The sequence below is a fragment of the Elephas maximus genome, chromosome 20, assembly GCF_024166365.1.
Source record: "Elephas maximus indicus isolate mEleMax1 chromosome 20, mEleMax1 primary haplotype, whole genome shotgun sequence".
In the NCBI taxonomy this organism is placed as follows: domain Eukaryota; kingdom Metazoa; phylum Chordata; class Mammalia; order Proboscidea; family Elephantidae; genus Elephas; species Elephas maximus.
In genome coordinates this window covers 57,007,789-57,030,537 of record NC_064838.1, presented here as the reverse complement: position 1 = coordinate 57,030,537, position 22,749 = coordinate 57,007,789, and the positions used below count along the sequence as shown (strand labels likewise).

The 22,749-nt window shown below is 52.3% G+C and overlaps 1 protein-coding gene across 1 annotated transcript; it reads left to right on the top strand.

The window, feature by feature from the left end:
- Positions 1-932: 932 nt before the first annotated feature.
- Positions 933-22,749, top strand: ITIH4 (inter-alpha-trypsin inhibitor heavy chain 4). Its single transcript, XM_049862076.1, has 18 exons — positions 933-1,022; positions 2,359-2,519; positions 4,097-4,201; positions 4,358-4,520; positions 4,637-4,747; positions 5,257-5,385; positions 6,223-6,339; positions 6,595-6,763; positions 6,837-6,962; positions 7,101-7,282; positions 7,368-7,553; positions 9,783-9,922; positions 10,159-10,509; positions 12,937-13,130; positions 14,198-14,366; positions 21,676-21,830; positions 21,966-22,059; positions 22,535-22,749. Exons 1-18 carry the CDS (start codon positions 933-935, stop codon positions 22,602-22,604), a joined length of 2,712 nt encoding a protein of 903 aa, XP_049718033.1. The 3' UTR covers positions 22,605-22,749.

The window sequence follows — 22,749 nt, the reverse complement described above, 5'->3', positions numbered from 1 at the left end:
CCTACCCATGGCACCTGGGCAGCACTCCCCTTGGTCTGGCTGCGGCTCCCTCACACCTGCCCAGGACAGCAGCACTGCCTTGTGCCCTGACTTACTCAGAGCCCTGCTTCCCAGCTCCCCTTGGCACTACCGGCCCCATGTGGGCATCTGAGCACACACACACCACCACCCTGATCCCCTTGCAGGAGTGCCCTCTTCCATTTCTTTGTTGGAGGCCTTCCCCTCTGTAAATCCTCAGAAGCAAGACCCCTGGGCTGTGGGTGTTTTTATGACTCTTGGTTTGGGCTGCCAAATTGCTGGTCTTAGTTTTGGGGTCCTTGCCGGAGCTGAACTGAGAGCACTGGCTAGCCTGATGGGGCCCAAACAGCAGTCTGGGACCCCAGGAGAGAGAAAGCTGCTGGGCCCAGCAGCTCTCACCCCAGAAAGAAGGCAGATCCATCCTGCACCAGTAGATCTTTCTCCAGTCAGACACCTCCCAGGACTTCTGGGTGCCTTCAGGACCCGACACTGCCCAGCCACACTGACCTGGCTTCCAAGGCCCCCTCCTCCGGGAAGTCTGCCCTCTAGCCCAAGTCTTCTTAGCCACCCCTTCTGTTTTGTCCCATACTGGACTGATAAAGAGCAGACTGTGTCTTTTGTTCACTGGTGTGAGGAGTCATGGGCACCTGGGAAGGTTCCGGGCCTTTCAGAATGGTGCCAATACCCAACTCCAGTCTGAGCCTGCCTTGCCTCAGGACATGTCCCTGTCCCCAGCCAAGGTCCAAGGGGGCACCCACCATTTGCCCGCTTATCTGTGGCCACTGTGTTTTTGGCTTGTGGATCCCAGTTTCCCAGAACCTGCCCCCGCAAGGGGCGGGGCAGCGAGCAAGTTACTAATTCATTCCCCACTTCCTCTCAAGTTCAGAAATTGCCTGGCAGGCACTGGGGCCACGATGAAGACCCCAGCCCCTACCTACACTTGCAGCACCGTGCTCATCCTGCTCATGCTACTGGCTGCCCTCCAGGCCACCACTGCCCGAGAGGTAACAGGCGTTGTGTGTCTGTGTGTGCCCGAGTATAGTGGTGTGAGCTGGTGAGCAAGCAAATGTATTTGAGAAGTGGGGTGGGGGGAGCCTCTGTGTATGCAAGCGTTTAAGTAGGAGTGAGCAAGAATCTGTGTGCATGCAAAGAAGTGCTGCTGACCACACGCCAGGCGCTACCCAGCGGCTTTATGTGTATCCTCTCATTTCATACAAGGGGAGATCCTATCATTTCCATTTTACAGACAAGGAACTTAGCAAGTTGGCTTCTGAGGCTGGCAGTGGGGCAGGAGGTGGAAATGTGGCTCATGAGACCACTGCTGGGGCCCCTCACCCAGCCTCCCTCCAGCTGAGTGACCTTGGGAGAGTCACTTACGTTTTTGGCAAGACTAAAACCTATTCAGAGGGTTGTTGTGAAGATGACACCTATGGTATCTATAAAGTGCTTAGAACAGCACCCAACACCCTCAGATGTTTGCACATATGTGAACAAGTTACATGGCTAGTCCCACACCCCTGGGTTGTGCATGTAAGCAGCCATGTGCACCTGAACTGAGTTGCTATGTACACATGGGGAAACAAACATATGCACAGGTCTGCATGTGTGTGCGTGTGTGTGTGTGTGCGTGCTCACCATTCCTGGGGGTCCAGACCTCAGGGAAGGTGTGTGCTTTCAGGCAGAGAGCATAGACCTAGGTGAGTACCCTGCAGACCTGGGGAGGCACAGCTGGGGAGGCGTCACAGGGTTCCAAGTCCCCGAACCCCTGGCTGCAGGGAAGAGAAAGGCAAAGAGAAAGAGCCCTGTTTGTCATCCTAGGGACTGGACCCTCATCTACCCCGAAATTCTCCCAGCTCCCGTGGCCCCCTGGTAGGAGACTGGCTGGAGCTGGCCTCCCCAGTCTATGGAGGCCAACGTCTCCAGAGATCAAAGACTTGTCCACTGTCCTGTCACTGTGTAGGAAGCTTCCTGACCCCACTGGTGCCCTCTGTGGCTCACCTCTGCCCAAACAATGGGTGACCTCCCAGACACCCTAGACCCAAGGTCCACCACACCCAGCATGCTTCTTGTTCTCCAGGGCACTGTGGCACCCACAGAACAAGACAGATGTGGCCCCTGCCCTGTGGCACTGTAGGGCAGAGAATGAAGTACGGAGCTGCCTCTTACTTGAGATGAATGTTCACTTAGGAAGTGCCCCACTGGGTTTATCCTGAGGCCTGATCAGAGGCTAGGTTGGGGTTGGGGGCGAGGACTTAGTCTGGGACCAGGGTTAGGGCCCACTTATTGCTCCAAGCTGGGTGGCATTGAAACAACTTGACACCTCTTCCTTTCCTGGTCCAGAATGACATTGACATCTACAGCCTCACTGTGGACTCCAAGGTCTCATCCCGTTTTGCCCATACGGTTGTCACCAGCCGGGTGGTCAATAGGGCCGATACAGTCAAGGAGGCCATCTTCCAGATGGAGCTGCCCAAGAAAGCCTTCATCACCAACTTTTCCATGTAGGTGCCTTCCTGCCCTGTTCCTCTCCCCTGCAACCCAGCACCATTGACACCATCTCCCACCATGGCCCCACCAGACCCTCTTCTTAATGGGAGGTGTGTCAGGGTGTCTGCTTTTGGGAGTCTTTTTTCCACCTGTGGGTGACACGGGACTGGAGCCTCTACCAAGGGAGTTGATACAGTCCCAAGGTATTTTCATCCCTCTTTCCCTCCCTCCCTCCATTTATCCATCCCTCCATCCATTCACCCACCCACCTACCCATCCCTCCACTCATCCATCGTCCATGCCTCCACCCATTCCTCTCCCTTCACCCATTTCCTTCCTCCATCTGCCCATCCCTCCATCCATCCATCCGTCCACACACCTACCCATCCACCCACCCATCCTTCCATCCATCTATTCATCCATCCCTCCATCCACCCATCCATCCATCATCCCTGAGTACTGCCAGGTGACAGGCATGAGGACCTCAGTATCTTTGTGTCTTTGACTTTGAGGAATACAGACTTGGGGACCTTCAGGCCAGGCCCAGGCAGGAGGGAGTTACTAAAAGGCAGATTCCAGCTCAAAATATAAAAAAATCTTGCCTCGAGGAGGGGGACCTCCTTGTTACTGGAAGTTCTAAGCCAGGCTAGCCCCTGCCCCCAACTGGGATACTGTAGAGGACATTTTTGCTCTGGGTCAGAGGCCACGTCGGGAGGCCCCTGGGGACTCTGAACTGCTGTTGATCCTCACCTTGTCCTCTGCCTTCCTCCCCCCTGCTTCCTGACTCAGTTTTGCAATGTTTGCTAAAAGCAAGAGAGCTCCCTATCTGTCCCTGGCCCCATGGACAGAGAGTGATTGAGGGCAGGCCAGAGACAGGCTCATGCTAGAAACTCGGGGAGGGTGGTGGGTGAGACAGAGAGTGAGCACTCTCAGGTGGGGTCCCCAGATGAACCCTGGCACCTCTGGAAAACTCTACAGTGAGGGCAAGGATCTTTGTAGTTTGCTTCCCTGCTTCCCCTCTCTCCCACCTATCCCCTCAACCCACACACCTTCAACAGCCCCGACCTGGCTGAATCCTGAGATGCCAGCTGCCCTGCAGAGTGCCTGCCCTGTGTGTGTGTGTTGGGTGCAGGTGGTCACAGCCTTCTCCTCCGCCTCAGACTCTGCCCTGCAGAGCTGGACCCAGGGCTGGGCACACGCAGGCCTCAGAAGGCTCTTGCTGGGGTTTAGCCATTTCTTTTGGGAACAGTCTGTGAGGGAAGGGGGCAGGTTGGAATGTGAAGCCAGATTGGAAGGGCAAAGAGAGGCCAGGATTTGCCCAACCCTGCCTCCTCGGCAACCTCCCCTCCTGAACACACGCTTGCCACTATTGTGCACAGCCTCAGTGCTGGGTGAGTGTGGAGTCTCCCCAAAGTACCCGGCACGGAGTCTTGAACGAAGTAGGTGCGTAATAAATATGGTGGGCTCATGTAAAGATCCAAGTTACTTGTCAAGAGGCCCACCAAGTCCCAGAGAGGCTCCTGGTGGGAGTGGGATTGGGGTGGACCCCTCCCACCAGGCTCTCAGCAGCTCCTGCCGGCCCCCACCCTAGGATCATCGATGACGTGACCTACCCAGGGAACATCAAGGAGAAGGCTGCAGCCCAGGAGCAGTACAGCAGGGCCGTGGCCAGGGGCCAGAGCGCAGGCCTGGTCAAGTGAGCCCAAGGGGGCGGTGTGGTGGGAGCCCTGGGGGGGGTGGCGAGGAGAGGGCAGAAGCTGCCCCTGCCTGCCAGCTCTTCTACCCTGCCCCACCTCCCGCGGCCTTGCCCCATCTGGCTTGGAGGAGCGTGCTTCATGTCCTACTCCCTCAGGGCCACTGGCAGAAAGATGGAGCAGTTCCAGGTGTCGGTCAGCGTGGCCCCGGCTGCCAAGATCACCTTCGAGCTGGTGTATGAGGAGCTGCTCAAGCGGCAACTGGGGGTGTACGAGCTGCTGCTCAAAGTCCAGCCCCAGCAGCTGGTCAAGCACCTGCAGGTACCTTGCACTGCCCCTTCCAGGAGCCCCCGCTGATGGCCCTCTCCCCTGCCCCTCCTTCCCTCTCTGCTTCCCCTAGGCTCCTGGCTGATCCAGTGGCCCATGCCTTCCTCCAGATGGACATTCACATCTTTGAGCCGCAGGGCATCAGCCTCCTGGAGACGGAGAGTACCTTCATGACCAAAGAGCTGGCAAATGCCCTCACCATCTCACAGAACAAGACCAAGGTGGGCCTGCCGTGGTCAGCAGGGTGGGGCTCCCAGGAGTCAGTTTGTAGTCCAGGTGGTGAGCCTGAATTTCCAGGGAGCAGGTAGTTGGGCCACTTCTTTAAGCTGGAGGGACCTCTGAAGTCTCCAGCCATGCTGCTACTTGGCAGATAAATGGGCAGGACAAGGAGGAGGAGGCTGGTGGGTGCTCGTGTAAGGTCTGTGAGGGGAGACCTTGGAGGGTAGGCTAGTGAGAGGGTCCTGGGCCAGGTGGAGAGGGCGAGGTTGGTGGATCATACATGTCCTGAGTCCAGCCTCTGCTTGCACAGCCCCAGCAATGGGGGTTCACTCTCACACCCCTTCCCCACACAGAGGCCATCTATGTGACAGCTTGGCCTGAGAGGAAGTTCCCTGGCATGATGGCTAAAGGCCACATCCTGGAATTCTCACTTCCTGACATACTGATGGCCTGGGTATTGCTGCAATAGCCTCAGCGCTTCCCCCAACCTCAGCCTTGGTTTTCCCTCCAGGCTCACATCCGATTCAAGCCATCACTCACCCAGCAGCAAAAGTCTCCAGAGCAGCAGGACACGGTCCTGGATGGCAACTTCATCGTCCGCTATGATGTGAACCGGCCTGTCTCGGGGGGCTCCATTCAGGTGGGTGGGCTCCAGGTGAGAGCAGGCCAACCTGGAAATCCATCCACCCTCAAGAGTCTGAGCCTGGGTGTTTTAAAAGAGGCACACTGCCCCTACTTGGCAGCGTGCACGAGGGGCCAAAAAAAAAAACCAAACCCAGTGCCGTCAAGTCGATTCTGACTTGTAGTGACCCTATAGGACAGAGTAGAACTGCCCCATAGAGTTTCCAAAGAGCACTTGGCGGATTTGAACTGCCCACCCTTTGGTTAGCAGCTGTAGCACTTAACCACTATGCCACCAGGGTTTCCCACAAGGAGCCAGCACAGACCAAAAACAAGCTGCTTGGTTGAGTTGCTCATGAAAGGTTTTGTCTCTGTTGAAGAGCTACTCTGCAGGGTTTCACTCTTTGCCTTTGCTGCCAAGAGGCTCACAGCTCAGTTTTATGTTCAGCTGCAGTAGCTTTTCTTACCCAAGTTTCTGCCATCATTATGCTCTCCTTTACTCCTTGTTTTTGGAGTCTTTCCTCCCTTTTGGTGGATTTAAGTTTTATTATATCTGAACCTTTTAGTATAAGCCCTCTCAAATACTACAAATAGGAGATAAAACACAGGAGAATTTCAGTGGGCCATGCATGACCAGGCAGGGCTTCCTACCAGAGGGGCTGGGCTGAGCGTGGAAAGAGGGCTTAGGATTTGAGGAGTTAGCCATGGGATGGGGGATGGCTGGGGCTGGGAGGAGAGCACAGAACGAGCCCAAGGACTTGGTGTCCCCAAGATGGACGAAGGTGAGGAGGCTGGAGGTGCAGGGCAGGCAAGGCCACGGCTCTGACCGCCTGCTGCCACCTCAATCTGGCCACAGATCGAGAATGGCTACTTTGTGCACTACTTTGCCCCTGAGGGTCTGCCCACCATGCCCAAGAATGTGGTCTTCGTCATTGACAAGAGCGGCTCCATGAGTGGCAGAAAAATCCAGCAGGTGGGTCCCCCCGGGCCAGGCCGGGGCCCTGAAAAGTCCTGGGCCCCTCAAACCATCAGCCCCAGTGCAACAGGCAGAACCTCTGTCCTCCACCTCCCTGGGTGGGAGCTTCAGGGGCTGAGGTAGGCCAAAGTATGGAGCATCCCTGTCCCAGGGCATACACCCTTGTCTCCATGCCAGCCCAAGGGCACATGAGCCCTCAGGGAGGCCCCACTGAGCCACCCACCCCATCTCGTCTCCTCTCTCGATGACCAGACCCGGGAGGCCCTGATCAAGATCCTGGACGACCTCCGCCCCAATGACCAGTTCAACCTCGTCGTCTTCAGCAAGGAGGCAACTCAGTGGAAGCCATCACTGGTGCCAGCCTCGGCCCAGAATGTGAAAGAGGCCAAGAGCTATGCTGCCAGCATCCAGGCCTTGGGAGGTGAGTGCCTCTGCGGCCCTGCAGGTGGGGGTTTCTGGGGCTGGGGGCTGCCTTGAGAGTGTGTGCCCCTCAGGGACCAACATCAATGATGCGATGATGATGGCCGTGAAGCTGCTGGACAGCAGCAACAAAGAGGAGCTGCTACCTGCTGGGAGCGTCTCCCTTATCATCCTGCTCACTGACGGCGACCCCACCGAGGGTGAGTGCCCAGCCCAGGGGGAGCTACCTTGATGTGTTGTGGGTAGGCACTCTGAGGTGCCTCTGGCTCTGAAATTCCTGAAACACCCATTGAGTAGCTCACTGTTTCCACATCCCCTTTACAAACCCGTGGGTCCAGGGGAGACCAACCCTGCGAAGATCCAGAAGAACGTGCGGGAAGCCATATATGGCCAGTACAGCCTCTTCTGCCTGGGCTTCGGCTTTGATGTCAGCTACGCCTTCCTGGAGAAGATGGCACTGGACAACGGTGGCCTGGCTCGGCGCATCTATGAGGACTCGGACTCCGCCCTGCAGCTCCAGGTGCCGGACTGCCCCCTGAATAGGGGAGGGCACAGAGAGCCTGGGCAGACCCCAGCCCAGCCTTCGTGACACCCCCACCCTGCAGGACTTCTACCAGGAGGTGGCCAACCCATTGCTGACTGGGGTGGCCTTCGAGTACCCTAGCAACGCTGTGGAGAAGGTCACACAGGAAAACTTCCGGCTCTTCTTCAAAGGCTCAGAGATGGTGGTGGCCGGGAAGCTCCGGGACCAGAGCTCCGATGTACTTTCGGCAAAAGTCAGCGGGCGGGTGGTGAGTGCGACCAGTCAGTCTCTAGTGGAAGGGCAACTGGGGCCAGGGACAGGCTCCACCTTTGCAGCCAGAGGAACTGGGTTCAGATCCCAGCCCCACTGAGCTCCAGCCGATTGACCTTGGGCAAGTTGCAGAACACCCTGAGCCTCGGGTTTCCCCTTCACAGCCCTCCCCACCTTGTTCATAGTCGAGGTTCAGTGAGATAATACAGTGAGGCTCATGAAAATACCTGCACTGTGCCCAGCACGTGGTAGGCACTCAGCAGGTGATGCATGTGTTGCTGCCATAGTTACTGTGAGCACAGGTGACAGCAAGGACTCCTCTCGCCCTTCCTGTTCTCACACCAGCCCTCTGAGGTTTTATTCAGGCAGGACAGCTGCTCCCATTTCACAGATAAGCAGACCAAGCTCCAGACAGGGCAGCCAACTGGCCCCAGGCCCCACTGCATTTGAGTTGAGAGCCCAGCTCCCCTACGTGGTGCCCTCTCCTTGCCCATGCTATTCTGTCTGTACACCACAGGGGCCCTGCCTGCGTCGCCTCCTTCCAGGGAGTCCCTCTCATTCCACAAAGAGAAGCTGAGCACCTATGTGCAGTCCTTCTCTGAGCCCTGGGGCTACAGCAGTGAACAAGGCAGGCCCTGTCTCTGCAGACGCCCCATCACAGAAACGAGGAGCTGCAGGCCAGAGGGCACCTGACAGAGGATTAACCCAGAGTCTTGAGAAGGCAGCACCAGGGGCCCCAGCCTGGTCTAGGGGTCAGGAAGGGATTCCTGGAGAAGGCCTAGCTGGGGCAGAGGGATGAGCTGGAGGTGGGCAGAGCCGGTGGTGGCATGAGGTAGGGATGTTCTGGGCCAGTGTGGCAGGAGGCAGCATGTGCGGGAACAATGGCAGTGGGCCTGGGAGGCCGAGGACCTGGTCCTGGGAGAAGTAGCCACATTTTACAATTGTCAGTCTAGGCCTTGTGGCCACCTCACCTGCTTCAAACACAGCTCTGCCACTTCCCAGAGGTGAGACCTCGGGCAAGTCACTTAACCTCCCCGTGCCTCAATTTCCTCTTTTGTAAAAATGGGACTGAGTCACCTCGTAAGGCTGCTGTGGGGATTACTGCCAGCCCAGTGTAAGCACTCCATAAATGTTAGCTGTTGGCACTGTCCTGGAGGCCAGGGGTCCCCCAGAGTGTGGAACCCAAGGTGATTCGGGGTAGTCCACAAACAAACATGTCTTTGTTTTAGTAGCTATATATTCATTTTAATGTGTCTTCTGAAAAATGTTACTCAAACTTCAGACATAAGATTTCACAGCTATTATTGCTTGGGACAAGACCAAGTAAAAAGTGTTAGTCTATTTGATGTTCATTTAAGAAAAATAATCAACTAAATAGCTGTTGGGGGCGGGGGGTAGGACAGAATTCATGCAGGCAGCCTGAGTGTGACAGAGCTTTGGGAAACCCGGCTCTGGGTGAGAGTCAGAGCAGGGCCATTCAGGCAGGGGATTTGGTCCACATTGTAAAAGGTCTTTTGGCTGCTATGGGGAGCTCTGGTGGGAGAGAGCTGAGTTCATTCGCTCATGCTGGACTCCATTTCCCAGGCTGTGAGCCACGTCAGCCTGAGACCACAGCCCATCGCCAGAGAAGGCAGTCCACACAGAGTGTGGGCACCTTCCTCCCTGTCACTGTCCCACAGTACAGAGCCCAGCAGAGGGGCTGGCTTGCTGGGGGTGGACAGGTCCCTGAACCTGGAGCCAGGATGCCTGAGTTCTGTTCTCAGCTCTGCCACTGACCCTTCCCTTCTCTGTCCCCAGTTTCTCCATCTTTGGGGTGAGGGTGGGCTGTATCTGGAGACCCTTTCTGCTCCACACTGTGCTTACCAGTCCTTCCTGCTGTTTCTACACTGGCCTGGGGGTTCAGATCCTTTCCTCACTTCCTTGTCTCCCTAAGGATCTGCCTGGCCTGGGCTCCTGGTTCCACACCTGCCTTGCTGCACCCGGGATAGTGTGCTACCTCTTATCTGCTCCTCCTCATCCTTGGAGGCCCCGTGACTGAACCCCTTGCACCCCCAAACTACCTCCCAACCCCCACTCTACTCAGAGGAAAGGTGGTCCTCCCAGCCAACACCTAGGACCTGCCCCAGCTCCAGCCACGTTTCTCATGGAGGTGCTTGGAAGTGCCAGGCAGGTGCAGGTAGATGCCAGGCCCTCACTGCTCCTGCCCTGCCTGGGTCTCTCTCTCCAGCACAAGCAGAACTTCACCTTCCAAACGGAGTCCAATGTGGCTGAGCAAGAGGAGGAGTTCCGGAGCCCCAAGTACATCTTCCACAACTTCATGGAGAGACTCTGGGCGTACCTGACCATCCAGCAACTGCTGGAGCAAATGTGAGTGCCCTGGATGCTCAGCTGGCCATACTCGACATTAGCACCTCCCCAGCTTTTTGCTAGTAGGGTGGGCACTGGTGGCCTGGGGCATTTTCCAGACATGGAGAGGAAGGTCTCGTTGTCATGTCTGAGCCCCATATTCTACCAGTAGCACCCTCCCAGAAGGGGCCAGGAAGGGCGGGGGACCTGTTCAGGCATCCGGGGACCTGCTAAGCTCTAGTATCCTCAACCCGCAGTATTTCTGCATCAGACGCTGAGCGGCCAGCCCTCGAGAACCAAGCTCTGAGCCTGTCACTCAACTACAGCTTTGTCACACCTCTCACGTCTATGGTGGTCACCAAACCTGAAGGCCAAGAACAGTCTCAAGTTGCTGAGAAGCCCAAGGAAGACGGTAGGTCTGGGACTGGGGCCGCCACCCTCCTAGGCAGCAGAGTGCCTCCCAACACCTTCCCCAGCCATTCCCCTGCATCCCGACAGAGACCCCAATCCCGCCACCCACAGACTCCTAGGAGTCCTATTTCATTGATGAGGAAACTGAAGCCAGGGCTCCTGGCTCCCCTAATTCACTGCACCTATGTTGTTCTGGGGTTGGGAATTAAGATTAAACATATGCACTTCAAATTGATCAAAACCACCCCAAGTGTTTCTCTCTCTCTCTCGCTCATTTTACCCAGAAAGCAGACGCACGAAGGTCCACTCAGGATATGGTAAGGGCCTGACATCCTCAATGGCTGGCCTGGGTGATGGTCCACTTGCACAAGGCCTAGTGCTCCAGCCCCATGAGGCTGCTGGTGAGAGCCTGGATTCTTAAAGGGCCTACCTCTGTGGTTCCCTCTGCCAGGAGGGGCATCAACTGCCCAGGCACACTGGTGTCTTCAATCACTTCTTTGTTCAAATTTTGGCTGGCACTCCTCTGTCACAGGCCCAGCCCCAGGCACTAGGGATACAATCCACACCCAGCTGGGGGTCCCAGAAAGGTAGATCCAAGAAGCAAACCCAGGTCTCTCTGATTTCCAGCTCATACTACCTTCAGAGGTCAGGCCAGAGGAAACGGATGGTTCCGATCAGCAGGTAGCTACCAAGGAGAGGGGAGGGGAGGGAACATGGCCCCTGGCCACAGGCTGAGGAAGGGGTGTGACTTGCCTGGCTCACCTGGCTGGTGCAGGGCCGGGACTCAAGTCCTGGTGTGTCTGATTAGGAGGCCGTCTTACAGATGCTCACCTTGCTGGAAGAAGAGGAATGGCAGGACCAGGTAGTTTGAGGGGCACTGCCAGCAGGGAGGCATGGTATCCCAGGGAGGAGGAGTTCAGGAGGGGCCCACTGTTCCAGCCTTCATGTTCTCCCAGCTACCAGGGGGCCCACCAGGGTGCCAGGGTGTGGGGAGGGGAGCCAGAGGCCTGGCTGTGGGGACTCATGGCATTGCCTGAGAGAAGACTCTGCTGGTGTCAATTTTTCCAAAAGTTGGAGCTCCCAGGAGACCCATGAAAATCAAGACAGCCCAATTCCACGATCTTCCTCCTATTTCTTCTCCTATATTCCACCTTCAGACCTTCGACAATCCAACCTGGACTTTGCCACCAGACTTGTCATTGCGTAAGCCGTTTTGTGACCTTCTAGGGATCTCAGATTCCTCGTGATGATAATGGAGCCTGCTCCATAGAGTTGGATTTGATAAAGCACCAAGTCCTTCAAGCTTGGTGCTTTATCAAGGGCTTGGCACAGACCAGGGGAACTACTGGGGGTGGGTGGGTGTGATATTAAGTAATTGAGGCTTAGTTTAGTACAAAATCTTCTCCTGAAGGAGGGTCAGGTGGAGAGAGGAGAGCAGGAGGCAGGGCTTGGTGGGAAGAGTAGCATTTCCTGAGGAGGCTGCTCTCACCTTCATGGCTTTCCACTTGTCACTGTTTGCCTTGACCTCAGCACTTTATTTCCTTAGGTGTGAGCTCTTCCAGCTACTTCAGTTGTCCCTGGAGCCCCAGGCTGTCAGACAACAAGCCCTGACAGAGTAGCTGCTCCCCGATCTCCTCATTCAGAGGGGGTGGAAACCAGCCAAGATTGCTCACCATGGAGCTCTTTGGACCATTGTTAGCTCCCTCCCTCCCTTCTTTCCTATAGCACCTCTGTCTCACTGGGATTAAGAACACTGGCTCAGAGAGGTCCTGTCTTCCTCAGCCCCATCAGGCATCTGGTCCCCAAGGCAGGACTTTTAATTTTCACTGAATTGGGTTCATTACATTCATGATGAAAGGGAAGACTTCCTCCCTTCACAAAGCCAAAACCGGTCCCTTGAGCTGTTTCTGATCCCCTAATTTGGACTCAGACACAGCTGGCAGAGCCAGACTGGACCCTGTCTCCTCAGCGTTTTCCCTAGTAGCATGTTCTCCTTTTGAAAATCTCCATCTGCAAGAGTGCTTTGAAGTTGGATGTTGTGGGGCGGGGGCTTGGTGAATGGCAGTGATTGCTCCGGGAGTGCTGATGGCTCCGATCGACCTTCTCTCCTTCTGTTTCTGGTTATTCCTACACTAGCGCCTATTTACCCTGGTGGCTAGTGGTTAAGTGCTGCGGCTGTGAACCAGAAGGTCAGCAGTTCGAATCTACCAGGTGCTCCTTGAAAACTCTATGGGGCAATTCTGCCCTGTCCTGTAGGGTCAGTATGGGTCGAAATTGACTCAATGGCAAAGGGTTGGTTTTTTAATGCCTGTTTTGTTGCCATTAACCTCTTCAGTTTCCAATCGACAAGCGTTTCATGATGTGGCCATACGAATCAAACCAGACATAAGCCCCTGGAGTAGCTTCTTGCCCTATAACAGGGAGACCCTGGGAGGGGAGAGCCCTGGGGATCTATATGAATCTATCACACAGCTTTCTGGATGTTGAAGTGAAGCGGGAGCCCTGGCAACACCCACCCTGTACTCCGTTTTCCTCCCTCACACCCCAGGAAAGGGCTTCCTAACCCAGACTTTTTTTTTTTTCAGAAACAGTCACAACAGCCCCAATCCCAGGTAAGTTGCCAGCCCCCCTCAGCACCCCACCCTGTCCTTGCCCCCAGCCCACTCTGCCTGCCCCAGGACCTTTGCACCTGCTTTCCCAGCCCTCATCCAGGCTCCTCATGTCATCCTGCCACTGCCTGGGCAGAGCATGGACCAGCTCTGTGTGGACATCAGGCACTCTCAGGGGCTAATGAATCTGCTCTTGGACCCTCACCAAGGTGAGAGATGCATACACAGCCACCCACCCACACCATGCCTACCACCTTGACTGCCTGCAGAGACACAGCAGCAGACCTTGCCCACAGGCCGGTCATGAACCACAGAGCATCTTCTCCTGTTCACACCCTGGCACTCTAACACATCCACCCCACACACCTTTCCCCGGGTGCCACATGTGCAGGTCTGGGCGGCCTGGGCACTCTGGGATCACCGGTCACCCAGGTGTGGGCTTGCCCCCAGCTGCTCTGCACTCTGGAGGGGGCAGACCTGGGTGCAGATAAGCACAGTGACCAGTGGTCAGTGCCCAGAGCGAGCACAGAGGAGCTGCCTGAGGGTCAGGGGAGTGGGACGAGGTCACACAGGAATGGCTGGGCCTTGTCAGGCAAGCCGGAGTCCACTAGGCAGAGGAAAGGTCAGGATATTACAGATGGTGGAATTAGCACCCGCAAAAGCACAGAGTCCCAAAAGATGGTAGTGGGACTGTAGAAGGTGGAGGAGGGGTATGGTGGTAGGAGGTAGGCATGTTATCTGGGAAGAGCCTCACTGGTCTAGCTGGGGTGGCTGAAACAGTCTTGGGGATGCAAACACACTCAGGGATGCTCCCACACACACCTGCAAAGGCACTCAGAGCCATCGAAACTTAGGCCCCCTCGTGCCTCTCAGACACGTGGTCTCCCACCTAATGATGCCAGGCCCCAGAGTCTGTTCACTCCTTGAGGGCAGAGACCACCCATTTTCCATATCATTCTTGGCCATTGAGAGAAGACCTCCCTTCTCAGAGGTCTTGTTCTGAGGCGGAGACCCAAGAGTATCCCCCACAGAGGATGTGGGGCCCCTTCCAAAGCCATATGAAACCAAGAAATAAGTGAGATGATCGTGGGAACCAGACCTCTGTGTGAGGGAATGCCAAGGGGTCAGTGCTCCAGCTGGTGGGATTCCCTTCCTGAGGAAGTAGGTTGGTGAAGAATGGTTCTGGGGAACAAAATCAGGGAGAGCTTCCTGTTCAGGCCAGCGCCCAGCCCTGGTGGGGACTACAGCTTTGCCTCTCTGATCCTGGGCCTTTCAGGGGTTGAAGTGACCGGCCAGTTTGAGAAGACTCAGTTTTCGTGGATTGAGGTGACCTTCAAGAACCCCCAGGTGCAGGTCCGTGTGTCCCCTGAACATGTGGTGGTGACTCGGAACCAAAGAAGCTCTGCTTACAAGTGGAAGGAAACGCTGTTCTCAGTGATGCCTGGGTAAGCCCCAGGCTGGGGTACTGGGTGGGTGATCTCTCAGCCTGCACTGACTGACCACACTGCTGACAGGTGGTCTGAGGCCGCAGACCTAGGGGTGCTGTGGCTAAACGTGAATTCTCTGCAATGGGATGCACCGCAGGAGGTGTAGAGAAGCAGGGAGCCCTGCTTGTACCGCTCCAGGCCTGGACGGCACCGAGAAAGGCCTGGCTCCCCTCACACCTAACCCAGATCACAGTCCCATGCAGGTGACAGTATGGCTTGGATCTAGCTCTGCTGCTAATCCTGGGTGAGCCTGCACAGGCCACTTAGCCTCTCTGAGCTTCAGTTTCCTCACTAAGAACTAGGGATGACCGTCCAGCCCTGACTCAGGGGCAAAGAGGAAGACTCAGTGAGAGAACGGCCTGGGGGTGCTTTGTCCACTAGATGGTGCAGTGCCTGCCGGGCACACCTTTGGGGACGCTCTATACACAGTGAGGTAATAGGGACAATAATGAGAAGCTGGAAAGCACTGCTCATAGGCAAGTTTCCTTAGCCTGTTTTTGAACCTTAAAGCAGAGAATACCAGAAGGATGTTTACCTGTGTTTTATTGACTGTGCAAAGGCATTCAACTGTGTGGATCATAACAAATTATGGATAACATTGCAAAGAATGGGAACTCCAGAACACTTAATTGTGCTCATGAGGAACCTTTACATAGATCAGGAGGCAGTTGTTCGGACAGAACAAGGGGACACTGATTGGTTTAAAGTCAGGAAAGGTGTGTGTCAGGGTTGTATTCCTTTCACCATACCTATTTGATCTGTATGCTGGACTATATGAAGAGGAACGGGGCATCAGGATTGGAGGAAGACTCATTAACAACCTGCATTATGCCGATGACACAACCTTGCTTGCTGAAAGTGAAGAGGACTTGAAGCACTTACTGATGAAGATCAAAGACCACAGCTTTCAGTATGGATTGCACCTCAACATAAAGAAAACAAAAATCCTCACACCTGGACCAATGAGCAACATCATGATAAACGGAGAAAAGATTGAAGTTGTCAAGGATTTCATTTTACTTGGATCCACAATCAACAGCCATGGAAGCAGTAGTCAAGAAATCAAATGACGCATTGCGTTGGGTAAATCTGGTGCAAAGGACCTCTTTAAAGTGTTGAAAAGCAAAGATGTCACCTTGAAGACTAAGGTGCGCCTGACCCAAGCCATGGTATTTTCATTTGCATCATATGCATGTAGAAGCTGGATAATGAATAAGGAAGACCGAAGAATTGACGCCTCTGAATTGTGGTGTTGGCGAAGAATATTGAATATACCATGGACTGCCAAAAGAATGAGCAAATCTGTCTTGGAATAAGTACAACCAGAATGCTCCTTAGAAGCAAGGATGGCGAGACTGCATCTTACATACTCTGGGCATGTTGTCAGGAGAGATCAGTCCTTGTGTGGATTGACACAGAGGCTGCAACAATGAGCTCAAGCATACCAATGATTGTAAGGATGGCGCAGGACTGGGCAGTGTTTCGTTCTGTTGTGCATAGGGTCGCTATGAGTCAGAGCAGACTCAACGGCACCTAACAACATTTTTGAAGCTCAGATGACAAGTCCATCTGGGTCAAATACTGGACAGTTGGAGAGTAATAGAAGTGGATGGCGGCCTTTTCTGAGTGTGTGGCTGCCCCACTGTAGAGCCTTCCAGAGGCAGCTGTCTAGCTGTAGAAGTCACGAGGGTTTCTGGGAGAGGGACTGAGGATCTGGACCCTCTGTGGGCAGTGCCCTCTTAGCCCCTAGACTGTGCCATAGCCCATCTTTTCCAAGGATGGAGGGCCTAGTCCAAAGCTGTCTCACCAAGCCTTTTGACAGGGACTCATTTCCACTTGACCAAGGAGCGCCCACCCAGCAAATCCAAGGGACCTGCCTGAAACACTTCCCGATTTCATAAAAAGTCTTCCTAAAGTCTCCTGTTATCTGAGGAATATATAAAGATCAATAGCATTTCTACATACTGGACATACAAACTGAAAAATGAAATAAAGAATTTCTATTAATTGTCCACATACTTTTTTGGCCTATCATGAGCTACAGAAGATATATATAAAGAAAATAAACCACATCTTTCAGATTGAATCAAAGCAACAGGACAGTGTACATTTAGGACAATTCCATTTAAAATAACCTCATAATAACAGCAAGGTATTTTATTTGGCATGCTTAAAGGAGTCTAAAATTCATAAGAAAATGAAAAAGGCAAGAAATTCAAAGATTATTTTAAGAAAAAAGGAGAACATAGGCTAAAGAAGGATTTGCCCTTCTAGACGTTAAAGGACATTATAAAATGCTAATCATCAAGAACATGGCACCAGCCATCAAAACAAAAGGGACAGAGTAGATGTATCAGAGAAATTTCAAAAATCATATAAAACTAATAATATAATATGTTTTTATATTTCATATATTTTATATAATAATATATGTGATGGTTAAGGTTGTGTGTCAACTTGGCTGGATCATGATTCCTAGCAGTTTGGTAGTTATGTAATGATGTAGCTTGGCAGTTATGCTATGATGTAATTTGGCAGTTATGTAATGATGTAGTCATCCTCCATGATGTAACCTGATGTGAGTAGCCAATCAGTTGTAAGGAGAGTTTCCTCAGAGGTGTGGCCTGCATCCAATATATATGAGATGTTCTGGCAAAGCTCACTGGCTTGCTGCGAATCCTGCATCTGACTTGTCATCATCTGACCTCTGGTTCCTGGGACTTGAGCAAGAGGCCTGCTATATTGCCTGCTGATCTTGGGATTTGTCAGCCTGTGCAGCCTGTGAGCCAGCAGCCTGCTGTCTTACCTGCCAGTCTTGGATTCTTCAGCCTCCACAGCCCATGAGCCAGCAGCCTGCCATCTGACCTGTCAATCTTGGGTTTGTTAGCCCCTGCAGCTACATGAATCAGGAGAAGCCTCCAGCCTGACACCTGACCACAGACTTGGGACTTGCCAGCCTCTGCAACCACGTGAGCCATTTCCTTGAGATAAATCTCTCTGTATCTATATATACACTTCACTGGTTTTGCTTCTCTACAGAACCCAGCCTAGGACATTTGGTACTGAGAGTGGTTCCAGAGAAACAAAATTGTAAGGGTGAGTTTTCTGAATTGGTTCTCAAGTCTGACTACTCTTAAAAGCACCGATGGCTCTGCCTCCAGTAGTAAAGAGGGTGCTGCTAATCCGTGACATGGGTAGCAATATTAATATGCAAAATATCACCATTAATTGATCAGGTAGTGGTGAGAAGCAAGACTCTGGGTGATTGCATGTTCGATACTTTTCTACAATTTTGTCAGAATAAGAAGTATAAGGAAGCTGGTTGGTTGGTCCTTCTTTCACTAGACAAAGTGGTGAAAGAAAGAGATGAGCTCAGGGCTTCAGAGTCAGAGCTCAAGCACCACATAAAAGACCTCAAATTTGTCATTTTGCCCTGAAAGAAAGCCTTATTTCTTGTAGGAACAGAGTTGATACTGTTGAAAACCAAACCCAGAGTCTTATCGTAAGAGTGGCTGAATTACAGCACCAATTGAATTCCCAACCTTGAATGGTATCTGAAGTAAAGTAAGGGCATTGATTGGGAAGAAAAGGAATCCTGAAACTTGGGATGGGGACATATGAGTAGATAATAAGGAAGCTGGGGAAACTGAGCTCCTAAATTCTGTGGAATCACACCTGCCAACAGAGCCAGCCCTCTTACTCCCATCTGAAGATATCACTCCATTTTTGTCTGCTAAGCCACCCTCCCCAATAAAGCCATTATCCCATCTGCCCCATCTGATGAGTTTAACCCAGCTATGCCTGAAGAGGCTTTGTCTGAGATATCGCTTGAGGAGGTGCTTGGGGTGTTGCCTGGGGCATTGTCTGAGGTAGATGCCTTACAAGACATTGCTGAACGTTCCCAGGACCCACTCTTACCATACATTCTTGCTTCTAGACCTATAGCTAAAGTCCCAAAAGCTGAAGTACAAAGTGTGACCCAGGAGGAGGTATGCTACACTCCAAAAGAACTGCTTGACTTTTCTAATATGTACAAACAGAAACCTGGGGAATATGTGTGGGAATGGCTATTAAGGGATAATGGTGCAAGGAACATAAAGTTGGATCAATCTGAGCCTATTGATATGGGCCCACTAAGCACAGATTCTTCACTCAGTGTTTCATCTCGAGAGGTTAGGAAAGGATCTAATAGTTTATTTGGTTGGTTCACTGATGCATGGGTTACACAGTGGCATACACTAAATCAAGCTGAAGTACCAGACCTGCCTTGGTATACTGCAGAAGAAAGTATCCAAAGCCTTAGGGAACTTGGCATGTTAGAGTGGATTTATCAAGTTAGACCCACGGACCTATACATGGAGTGCCCAAAGAACACACCTTTTACCACACCACTGAGGAACAAATTTGTGAAGGGAGCTCCAGCATCCCTGAAAACTGCTGTGATTGCTATTTTATGTAAGTCAAATTTGACAGTGGAACTGCCCTAACTGAATTAAGACACCTAGCTACAGTGGGGTTTATTGAACCCCATGGTGGTAGGGGCCAGGTGGTGGCACTGAGTTGACAAACCCAAGGTGGGCATGGTTACTGTAATGGATAGCGGAGTGAAAGCAGTAATCAGAATAGTCTGAGTTGTATGGACTTAGGGCATTGGCTTCGTAGTCATGGTGTCCCTAGGAGTGAAAGAGATCAGAAATCTACTAAATATTTACTTGACCTGTACAGCAGAAGAATTCGAGGTCAAGTGAAAGACAATCTAATTTGAATTGCTAGAATAGAGAGTCAGGGCCCCTCAATCCCAGACTGGAGACAGTTTACAGACCCACAACTGCTTGAAGGAAGGGGAGGCCGGATCCCTTGAGGAAGGGCCCCAGTACACTGCCAAAATTTGTACTGTTAATCTTTCTCCCAGTCTTCCCCAAAGGGATCTATAGCCTTTTACAAGAGTGATGGTTCACTGGGGAAAAGGAAATAATCAGACTTTTAGGGGGATTACTGGGTATTGGCTCTGAACTGACACTAATTCCAGGAGACCCAAAACGTCACTGTGGCCCACCATTCAGAGTGAGGGCATATGGAGGTCAGGTTATTAATGGAGTCTTAGATCAGATTTGTCTCACAGTGAGTCCAGTGGTTCTCCTAACCCATCCTGTAGTGATTTCTCCAGTTCCAGAATGCATCATTGGAATAGATATACTCAGCAACTGACAAGACCACCACATTGGATCCTGACAAGTGGAGTAAGGGCTATTATGGTAAGAAAAGCCAAGTGGAAGCCATTAGAACTGCCCCTACCTAGGAAAATAGTAAACCAAAAGCAATACTACATTCCTGGAGGAATCGCAGAGATTACTGCCACCATCAAGGAATTGAAGAATGCAAGGGTGGTGGTTTGCACCACATCCCCATTCAACTCCCCTATTTGGCCTGGGCAAAAAACAGATGGATTTTGGAGAAGGACAGTGGATTCTCATAAACTTAACCAGGTGGTGACTCCTATTGCAGCTGCTGCTTCAGAATTGGTTTCATTGCTTGAGCAAATTAATACATCTCTTGGTACCTGGTATCCCAGCTATTGATCTGGCTAATGCCTTTTTCTCCATACCTATTTAGAAAGATCACCAGAGGCAGTTTGCCTTCACCTGGCAAGGCCAGCAATATACCTTCACTGTCCAACCGCAAGGGTATATCAACCCTCCAGTCCTGTGTCATAATTTAGTCTGCAGGGACCTTGATTGCCTTTCCCTTCCACAAGACATCACACTGGTCTATTACATTGATGACATTATGCAGATTGGATGTAGTAAGGAAGAAATGTCAGTGACTCTGAGCTTATTGGTAAAACATTTGCATGCTAGAGGGTGGAAAATTAATCTGACAAAAATTCAGGCACCTTCCAACTCAGCGAAATTTCTAGGAGTCCAGTGGTGTGTGGCACGTCAAGGTATTATTACTAAAGTGAAGGGTAAGTTATTGCACCTGGCCCCTCGCACAGCTAAATGGAGGCACAGTGCCTGGTGGGCATCTTTGGTTTTTGGAGGAAACATATCCCTCAAGTAATATGTAAATGGGACTAGTGTGTTTTCAGTTGTATGCATGGTAGTTGTATCACGTAAGCTGCAAGTATGACTTTGTAATTGTGTCTGGGGACTGCGTATGGTTTAAGGAGCTGTGTACAGGTACGGCATTGACAAGGTGTGGACTGTGATGATTAAGGTTGTGTATCAACTTGGCTGAGCCATGATGATCAGTGGTTTTGTAGTTATGTAATGATGTAGTTTGGCAGTTATGTCATGATGTAGTCATCCTCTATGATGTGATCCGATGTGATCAGCCAATCAGTTGTAAGGGGAGTTCCCTCAGAGGTGTGGCCTGCATACAATATATATATGGATGTTCTGGCAAAACTCGCTGACTTGCTCTGGATCCTGCATCTGGCTCATCATCATCTGCCCTCCAGCTCTTGGACTTGAGCCAGGGGTCTGCCATATTGCCTGCTGGTCTTGGGATTTGTCAGCCTCCACAGCCTATGAGCCAGTGGCCTGCCGTGTGACCTGCCAATCTTGAATTCATCAGCCCCTGCAGCTACATAAGTCAGGAGAAGCCTCCCATCTATTCCCTGACCCATGTCTTGGGACTTGCGAGCCTCTCCAACTGCCTAAATTTCACTGAGATAAATCTATCTGTATATACACTTCACTGGTTTTGCTTCTCTATAGAACCTAAAAAGACAATATATAATGTTATTGTGTAATATAAAACCAATCATATATAAGCATATAAACCCACTGCCATCAAGTCGATTCCAACCCATAGTGATGCTATAGGACAGAGTAGAATTGCCCCATAGAGTTTCCAAGGAGGGCCTGGTGGATTCAAACAGCTGACCTTTTAGTTAGCAGCCATAGCTCTTAACCACTACACCACCAGGATTTCTATATAACCATATAACATGATATAATATAACCACATAAAACTAGTTAATGAGAAATCAAATTTAAGAAAACAATAGGGATAGGAACTCTTATTTTATAAATAATACTGGGATAAACAGATGTCATTAACTTAACTTTGGCCCTATTTTACCAGTGAGGAAAGGGAAGTCCAGAGATTTAGGGGACTTCTCATGCAAGGCCACACTATGAATTCCTGAAAACAAGAGGATCCCCAGGCCTCTGCCCACCCCAATGCCGAAGTTCTTGCCCGGATTCCATGCAGGCCTCTGATGCCCCACCTTCCTGCTCAGGACACTGGTTTTTTTCCACAGCCTAAAGATGACCATGGACAAGACTGGTCTTCTGCTGCTCAGTGGTCCAGAGAAAGTGACCATCGGCCTGTTGTCCTGGGAAGGCTCTGGAGTGGGCCTCAGGCTCCTTCTGCGGGACACTGACCGCTTTTCTAGCCACATCAGCGGAACTCTTGGTATGCTATCCATGGCTGGGTCTCAGGACCTCCACCAGAACCACCTCTGCCTGGGAACAGGCAGTGCCCATTCGTCTCTGTGTGCCTCCCAGTCTCTCTCTGGTTTTTGCCCTTGCTGACCACTTTGTTTCTCAGGCCAGTTCTACCAGGACGTGCTCTGGAAGCCCCCAGAAGCAGAAGACAACAAGCGAACGCTGAGAGTTCAGGGGACTGACCACCCTGCCACCAGGTGATCCAGCAAAATCCAGCCCACTGAGCCTGGCCAGGGATAAGGGCTGGGAGGGCGGAGCTGGGCTCAGCAGGCCCTCACCCCCCACCATCCGTACGCAGGAACTAGAAACAGGTGAAAGGGTGACTCCTCAGACATGTCTATCCCAGCTCTTAGTGACCCCACAAAGGATGGTCAAGTCAGACCCACAGAAAACACACCTACTCAGAGATCACAGGATAGGTTGAAGGCCGTAGGAATCTCCCTGAACTCTCAGAGCCCTGAACCCTGCTGACCGTACACAATGAGTTTCCCCTTAGTAGTCCCCTGGGTGACAGGGTCTCGTCAGCATGTCTCAAGGGAATTCTAGAGGGGCCCCAGTGCTCCCTACCCACCATGTCCCCATCCCCAGCCATCCCCCTTTCTTCCCACCATACCTGAGATCTATTAACCACCTGCCTGTCTGCCTCCCTGTCTGCCTGCCTGTCTATCCCAGGGAGCTCAAGCTGGATTACCAAGAGGGGCCTCCGGGAACAGAAATTTCCTGCTGGTCTGTGGAGCTGTAGTTCAGAGGGGAGAAGCTGTGGCCCCCCCACCCCACCCCATTCTGCTCCACTGTGTGCAGATGGCCACCACCCTGCCACCTGCCAGGAAGCAACATAGATATGCTGCTGTGACCACAGAGCCGCCCTTGGGGCCTGGGCTGCAATG

Bases quoted from the DNA above. Each gene is read 5' to 3' on its own strand.
- ITIH4 (XM_049862076.1), top strand. From the start codon at position 933: ATGAAGACCCCAGCCCCTACCTACACTTGCAGCACCGTGCTCATCCTG. The intron at 4,748-5,256 runs GTGGGCCTGCCG...TTTTCCCTCCAG, and splicing joins TCTCACAGAACAAGACCAAG to GCTCACATCCGATTCAAGCC. The intron at 7,554-9,782 runs GTGAGTGCGACC...CTCTCTCTCCAG, and splicing joins CAAAAGTCAGCGGGCGGGTG to CACAAGCAGAACTTCACCTT.